At 43.3% G+C, this 8,615-nt stretch overlaps 1 protein-coding gene across 1 annotated transcript; it reads right to left on the minus strand.

Moving 5' to 3' along the window:
- Positions 1–226: 226 nt before the first annotated feature.
- LOC104586945 (subtilisin-like protease SBT4.15) lies at positions 227–5,981 on the minus strand. Its single transcript, XM_010244348.2, has 11 exons — positions 5,757–5,981; positions 5,587–5,675; positions 5,216–5,313; positions 4,970–5,113; positions 4,692–4,797; positions 3,665–4,166; positions 1,957–2,054; positions 1,621–1,845; positions 1,402–1,510; positions 1,112–1,325; positions 227–946 (listed from the first exon to the last, which is right to left on the minus strand). Exons 1-11 carry the CDS (start codon positions 5,850–5,852, stop codon positions 387–389), a joined length of 2,241 nt encoding a protein of 746 aa, XP_010242650.1. The 5' UTR covers positions 5,853–5,981; the 3' UTR covers positions 227–386.
- Between the last annotated feature and the right edge of the window lie 2,634 nt (positions 5,982–8,615).

Genomic DNA, 8,615 nt, shown 5'->3' on the forward strand with positions numbered 1-8,615 from the left:
GGAGAAATAGAAACACTATTTAAAATAAAATCAATTTTTTTATAGCATGTAGAGGATCCATTTCCTCTTAAATTAAATGGGTGGGTGATTCACGCTTAAAACAACTCTAGTGAAATAAAGATTTGCTGTTAGTTTATGATTGGAGAACAAAACCTCAAAGGACAAATAAAATTAAATAGACTCACAAGCAGATTTAAAGAAAAGTTATATTAAATTTAGCAAATTTCATTGATTAACTTGAATACAAAAAATATTAATAAGATGTGGACATTGAAAGTCTAAACACTAAACCCAGCAAGGATTAAACCTATTGATCGAATCTATTCAACAAGACCCAGAAAAAGGCGCTGAAATAGAGACAGACTTGTTTTGAGGAAACTGATGAGCTAACCAGCTACCTGGTAAGGTAAGACCTTATAAACGACGATAGGGCTCCTGACTCTGTGAGTTGAGTCTTTCCATTCTAGAGACGCCGAAATAAGTCCAGTTCCGTTACTTATTAGGGGCTCACCCTTGAGCTCGACTTTGAAAGATTTCCTTTGGTACACCCGGTTGAAGGCTAGAGTACTGGGGAAAACGGAGACAGACAGACCCTTGGGCGATTTCACTATTGCCTTGTAAACTGAGTTCTTAGTCCCTACATTCTTAACAGTTCGTTTAAAAACAGCTGAATAATTTTTTGTGGGGTGGTGTAGTTGAAGTGTCATTGTTGGGTAGTTGATGCCATCGTAGCCACGCGCTGGTTGGAATTTTCTGCAATCCAAATGGTTCCAACCTGTGAGTAGTCGAAGTTTGGTGTCGTTGTAGCCCTCCCTGCACAAGAGGCGAATGTAGGAGCTTGCCCGAAGATCATAGACGAGGCCAGGGTTGAGCGCTCTCACTGGGTTGATCTGGCCAGACCCATATGCGAATTCAGCGTCCGGAGTTTTAACCTTCATTGCGGTGGCTGAAACAAGAATAAGCAACAATGGGGGTCAAGGATTCAGCAGCCATGAAAGCAGCAGAAGGTTTTGCTATGCTGATTCTTTCTGTCAGTTGAACTTGAAACGAGTGGTTGTATTTGTATATTGGGGTCGGAGTAAGGATTGTTGCCAACGTGAGAAAGACTTACCAGTGGTCATCAGGGCAGACTTGATTGCCGCCGGGGACCAGTGGGGATGGAAGGACTTGACGTAGGCGGCAGCAGCGGCAGCATGAGGGCAAGACATTGATGTGCCCGATATTATGTTGAACAAAGAGAACCGGTTATCATGTGGTTCACCAGTTATTGACTCCAACATTGTAAAAGCGGCCAGTATGTCCACTCCTGGAGCTGTGATATCCGGCTGCTCATCCAAGTGAACAAACAACATTTTGAGAGAGAGAGAGAGAGAGAGAGAGAAAGAGAGAGAGAGAGATTACTTTGAGAATCCTTGGGCTGAGGTAATTGGGGCCACGAGATGAGAAGGAGGCCACAAAAGGGGCACTGACTTTTACTTCTTTACTCTTGTGTACAATAGCTTGAGGGTTCCTGCATTGCATTATGTTTATCACATTCACATACAGTTGAGTTGAGACATAGCAAAAGTTTATATTAAATCAAAGAAAGAGTGTAGAAGTGATTGCAGATTTGGGAATTACTTGGTGGTGTTGATGTATTTATCAATCAAATTGCCGACCTTAGGATCAACATAGGAGGTAGGAAGAACGAAAGTGAAGGCTGTGTCATTGAAGTCTGATCCTGCTATGATTGTCCCTGCACCACCCAATACTTTGATTGTATAGTCTTGGTATATACCTCCCGGGGCACAGTAAACTATCTTGCCTTTGACGTGCTTCTCACCCAAACTTCCCCAGTCACACGTACTATCATTTTTTAAATGAAAATTAATTAACAAATAAAGACAGACACCCACGAACTTGTCAATAGTCTTAGGAAAGCATGCAGGCAAGAGGAAGGCTGTTCAAGAATCATACTCTGGGTATGCATCGGGGCCACTGTAATTGGCTGCTTTGATGCCACTCGTTAGAGGGTACATCTGCTTTGTTGGTGAATATGTGTTAATGGCTAGTCCCTGTCACAACACAACATTCAACAACCAAAGTTTATTAATACTTGTAGCATATAGAAGGCTAGGAGTGAAATTTGGGCTTGGGCTTTCAAGCTTGGGTTAGGGCCACACTCAGGCTATTAAGGCTTAGGACCAGGCCTACCTCGAAAAAGTAAAAAAGCCCAAAATTTTAGGCCCAACCTAGCCCAGTGACCAAAAATCTGTGTCCAGCCCGTATAAAATTGTGGGTTAGGTTGGTCCAACCTCAAGGTGGACCTACCCAAGTTAAACCCCTATGGTGGGTCAATCTGAGTTTTTGCACGGGCTGGGCCTGGGCCATCAAACTTAGATCTGATCTGAACTCAGGTTAAGCTTGGGTGGGCAAAAGAAATATATATATTTGTAAATGAAATTTGTATATATCAATCAACCCAGGGAAAATCCCCGATTAGAACCTTGTACTTTGGGCCTAGTGCCAGTTTAGTCCCTGAACTTTAAAACCTGACAATTCAGTACTCGAACTTTCAAGACGTGCCAATCCAATACCTTCCGTTAAGTAGCCCATCAATCCGCCATTAAGTGGCATTTGAAAAGACACAAATGCCCTTCGAGTGTCATCTAATTCTCTTTATCAACCATTCAAACATTGATAAAAAATGAACAATCTCAAATCCTTGCCTCTTCTATTCAAGAAAGTTGGGGTCGCATCTTGAAGTCTTGAATAGAAGATGTAAGGATTTGTGACTATTCATTTTTTATCAACATTTGGATTGTTGGTTAAGAGAATTATGTGACACTCGAAGGGTATTTGTGTCTTTTCAAATGCCACTTAATGACATACATTGATAAAAAATGAACAATCTCAAATCCTTGCCTCTTCTATTCAAGAAAGTTGGGGTCGCATCTTGAAGTCTTGAATAGAAGATGTAAGGATTTGTGACTATTCATTTTTTATCAACATTTGGATTGTTGGTTAAGAGAATTATGTGACACTCCAAGGGCATTTGTGTCTTTTCAAATGCCACTTAATGACATGTTGATGAATTGGTTAATGACACGTATTGGATTGGCACATTTTGGAAGTTCAAGTACTGAATGGGATTAAAGTTCAGGGACCAAAGTGGCACTAGGTCTAAAGTATAGAGTACTAATTGGGAATTTTCCCTAAAAATATACACATAAATTCTTGGAAACCCAACCAAACCACCTAAATTTGATCCGGCCCAATCTGAACCCAAGCTTAGCCCTAGTTGTAGGGATGGCAATTTCCCCATCCCTGCCAGGTACCCAACCTATACATACATACATATATATATATATATATATATATATATATATATATATATATATATATTAAAATTTCCTTTATTTTAAGTAAATTTATTTTTCAAAAAATACTATTAATTAAAAAATTTTGGGGACTTGGGTTCCTACATGGAACCCATCTCTCTTAGGAATCGGGGTCGAGAATGGGGATTTATTTCAATCAAGGTTGGGCCAAGCCCGAGCCCAAGGTTTGCACCCTAGGATTGACCTTCAACCCGTCCCAAGTCCCAACCTCCCCCGTCATGCACCCTAATAAAATCCATGGCTAAACCCAAACCCATGAGATTCGAAATACAGTCACTACTTACAGAGGTCTTCATGCCATTCCCAAGCCTGACTTCTGCCCTGAATTGCCTATCTATACCAGTAGCGCCAACAGTCAAGACCCAGGGTGCGAGATTGGACACAGTTAACAAATAGGGCCCTTCATTTCCAGCGGAGCAAACAGTTAAGATGCCCTTCTTCATGGCATGGAAGGAGCCAATGGATAATGAATCGTTGTAGAAATCACGAATAACACCACCAAGAGAAATGGAGAGCACGTCGACACCATCGCTGATAGCATCATCAAATGCAGCTAAGATGTCTGAGTCCCAGCATCCATTGTCCCAACAGACCTTGTACATGGCGAGGCGGGCCGATGACACCCCCCCTCGGGCCGTCCCTCCGCCTATCCCGTAGAGGCTGGCATTGTTAACTGCTGAACCTACAATCGTAGATGCGGTGTGTGTTCCATGCCCATCTGTATCTGCTGGAGATTGGTGGGGAGTTTTGTGTCCAATGCTGTAGGACCTCGCACCTATGAGCTTTCTGCCAGAGTTGCAGGTATAAGGGTTTAAATTTGCTGGAAATCCACGGATATGAATTACAAAATTTGGGAGTTCTAAACTTCTAATGGTAATTTATCCACCATTAATTAGATAGACCCAGACTTTCTGATACAATTGGGTTCATCTGATTGCCACGTGTCTATGTGGAAAAGGTTGGAGCCCACCATCAAATGGTGAAGTTACTTCTTAGTCACAAGGCCACATATAACAACAGGTATGTAAATGGGCACCCTAAAGCCACATATTACAATGGAACATGGGTTGGCTGGGCAGGGTTTAGGGCCAACACAGGCCCAACCCTAAACATGGGTCTAGGACCCAGGCTTGGCCCACAGCCCAAGGACCAAGCACAAGCTGGTCAGCCTAAGCTAAATCTAACCAAATAAATTCTTTCTTTTGTTGAATCTAACACTGGATGTAGCTAGTGAATTATGTTGAAGATTTTATTAATGCAAAATTAACCAAATAAACAAACAAAGAGGGAGAGATGGAATGACAATCTTACTTGTTGCAGCCAGTGAAATTAACACCTACTTCGCATTTACCCTTCCATTTAGACGGAGGAGGCCCATACCCTTTGTCATCGAAACTTGGAGATTCAGGATAAACTCCTGAAAGAATTAACCTTTATGAGTTTACTCCCATATATGAACAAATACAGGGAAATTAACCTGAATAGATATAACTTTAGGAATTCCAAAAGAATTAAAAAAATCTAAACAAATGGATCAAACAAGAAGCTAAAGATACCGAGTATTGGCTGCTTTTCCAGCTTTAAATTACCTGTGTCCAACAAACCCACTATGATTTCTCTCTCAATTTTATAGCTCCTATTTACTGTTAGAGGCATTCCCAGAAAATCCCATGATCTTGTGGTGTGAAGCTTAAGTTTGGTGTTTGGGAAAACGGATACGACCTCCTCTCTCTCTGCAATGATCCAACCAAAAACATTCTTCATTTTCATTGTTGTATTTAGATCAGTGCACGGAAGTATTAAAAGTTCAGTTTTTGATAGATAGCCATACATACCCATCAGTCGATTTGCTTCATGTGGCAACAGCATGGCCACGAACCCATTAAAACTCCTCTTATAGCTGTGTAATATGGACTCTCTTGCAATGCTCTCACTTGGAAAAAGAACAACATTTTCATCAACATCCAATTTCAAACAATTCCTAGAAGTTTAGCAACTAACTCCCCAAAAGACCTATTATATATGTTTCTGTTAGTGCATGGTCTGTTCTCTAAACAGAGTTATTACCTAGCAAGTTATTAAGAGAAACAGATACCATCTCTGATCTTATCAGCAATATTCAAAAGCAATTATCAAAATCAGAAATTCACCCAACAAATGTTAGATAAATGTCACAGCCAAAGGTGAAAGGCATCAGCCTACTTACTCTTCGATGATTTCAGTAAGCAGGCTGCGGTGTTGCTCTTCTGGAACTAATCCATGCTCCAGCACTTCTCCCATGTACACTATATATGGCTGTTACCAACACAATAATCACCATTATCTGATGCTTTGAACAAACTCCATAAAGCTAATACACAAGATAGAGAGACCCACCTGTCTACCGGTGTTGCTGGCGGAGCCATGAATTGACGTAGCTACAAGACAGAGATTGATCAAGACGGCCAACAGAAGTTTCTCTGAGATCCTCATCGTCTAGATCTCCCCAGTCTCTTTGATGAGCAGGCTCTAGAGAGTGACCACTGGGTGGTTTAAATATTGACAGAAATAACTAATGCTATTTTTCTTTTCGTTTGCTTGTTAATAGTTTGATGAAGTGGAGATTTTTACAACTCATGGGGTTTCCCCAGGACGACTGGATTATATATCATGGAGAAAGTTGTGGGATGAGCTTGGTCAACTTGGACTCTTTCAGCAAAGCTGAATCACAACTATATCGCTTCAATTTGTTGGGCACAAATGGGTCGGGTCTAAAGTTGATCCATCCTGCTATCCAATCTAAATTTGCTTCTACAGCCTTGGAGAGGCGAGCATCTAATGGAACGTAGGTTATAAAACTGAGGTCCAAACGGATATGGATGGAACATAGAATTTTGGATTGTATAATTCTTAGGTATCCCTCCCGTCATACTTGAAGAGCCTTCCTCTGGATTCAGTGATGAATCAGCATCCCATTAACACCTGCTATAGCCAACTTGATCTCATCTCAGATGTGTCACGTGATGAGGGGTAATTTGGCTCGATCTGTCGACATGCAGACAGGTGGATTGACCTGATGACATGGGCAACGATTGAGCATTTCCTAACACCTCAGCAGGCTAGGTCAGCTCGGGTACCTCGGGCATCTCGGCCAAAACCGAGGTCTGAGCAGCTTGTGATGGCCTAACCTACCGAGGTGACATGTAGCCAATTTCTAGAAGCTAGCCATTCGTCTCCGTCCTCTCCGGGATCACGTCATATATCCACAAGCCTTATCCTTATCCTGCTTAGATCTGACGGACTCGGTAGGCCTTATCAACTCACATGAAGCCCACCTCCGGGTGTGGAACAAACTCTTGGTAACACGGGTTGGGGATCTCGGAGGTGTTTCGTAAGACCTACGACAACTCGCCTATATAAGGGCTTCAACCCCAATGCTATAAGGTATGCACGATTATTTTCTCACTAGCCCTCTAGCTTACTTAATCCTTCAGCTCACAAACTCCACTTTCTAACTTAAGCATTGGAGTGCCCACTCTGGGTAAGCCACCCAAGGTCCTCTGATCTTGCTTTCTTGTAGTTCGACAGGCCAACCAAGCAGACCGATGTCCAAGCTGCCCTCCAGTTAGGAGCAACCAGATCGTGCACCATCAATTGGCGTCATTTGTGGGAACCACAACAAAAAGACAAGTTCCTACTTTTAGTTTTTGAATTTCACACACTGGCATCTTCCAACAACATCAACAACAACAACGGTGAAGTACCAGTCACTGGGGGGCAAGAGCAGCCCACGATGAACCTAGAGATCCCCTCCATGACAATCGGGCAATTCACTATGCCCTTAACTCTTCCAAGAGTACCAACAATGCCAAACCCAACACTCCCACTAAAACAGGTAAATGCACCATTGCCTCATGTGAATGCCCCTCTCCCTGCGGTAGGGCCATTTGAGCTTCCCGCGGGGATAGACACGCGACAGTTCTATGAACTGGTGCAATACGTAAGGAGGATGAACCTTCAGATATGCACATGGGATGAGAGGTTCGAAGCATTCATGCCGTCACAACAGCCTCAACAGCACTAGCAACCCCAGCGCCCATCACCACCTCGGGGCCCAATACCACATCGGGTCCAACACCTCCTTGGCATCCATCACCACCTTGAGCCCTTGTGGTCCAGCAACAATACAACCAATAAGTTAACCAGTAGTAGAACGATCGTTAGAATGACCAACACCATCGTCAACAAAATGACTAGCATCATCGCCAATAGAATGACCAACAACCTAGCAACCAGCAACCCGGTGACAGGAGCAGGGACCTTGCCCCAGACCTGTCCTACCACCTTGACAACCGAGACTCGTCCCCTATGTAAGACAACACCAAGGTCATGACTTCTGCGAACACAAAGGCAAACAACATGAATGAAATGACGCCAAAGAAGCTCACGTTGCGCCGCCGTGAAGAGCAGTGTTGCCCCTACTATGGAGGCCAATAAGGGGAAGAGAGATGAAATTAGGTCGGTCGATGTGCAACAGACCTCACTACCATTGAGTTGACCATCCCCAATAGCACCAGAAATCTTCATAGCTCCACGACCAAAGAATTTCAAAGCACCCAACCTAGAGACATATGATGGTATGAATGATCCCAATGACCACAGTGATAGTTTCCAGTCTTTGATGCTGCTCCATGGAGCAACTTATGCCTACCTCTGTGTGGCCTTCTCTACAACCTTCAAAGGTACGATGAGATTATGGTACCGCGGACTGCCCCCTGGTTCAATAAAGAACTAGAGCCAGTTTGTAGAGTTCTTCACCATGCACTTCGCTACGAGCAAGAGGTGCCCGAAGTCAACAACAAGCCTACTGAATGTGGTCTAGCAAGAAAATGAGCCTCTCAGGGACCACATTAAAAGGTTCAACATTGAGAGGTTCCAGGTACCAAACCTTGATCCAACCATACAGCTCACCGCAGCCCAGAAGGGAGTCCAACACCCTGATCTGTGTTGGAAGCTCGAGTTGAACCCCCCAACTTCCATAGAGGCATTCCTCACAGAAGCCGACAAGTTCATAAAGGTGGAGGAGGTTCTCAAATCTCAGTTTGAGTTGCAGCAGGCCGGGAAGAGAAAGAGAACAGAAGAAGAGGGAAGCAACAACAAACACTAGCGGAGAAAAAGCAAGTCGCCAAAAAGAAGTAGGTCACCTTGCAACAAGTGAAGCAGATTGCCCAAAAAGAGTAGGTCACCGCATCGGGG

Source organism: Nelumbo nucifera, chromosome 2, assembly GCF_055504915.1.
Source record: "Nelumbo nucifera cultivar China Antique chromosome 2, China Antique-T2T, whole genome shotgun sequence".
Classification (NCBI taxonomy): Eukaryota; Viridiplantae; Streptophyta; class Magnoliopsida; order Proteales; family Nelumbonaceae; genus Nelumbo; species Nelumbo nucifera.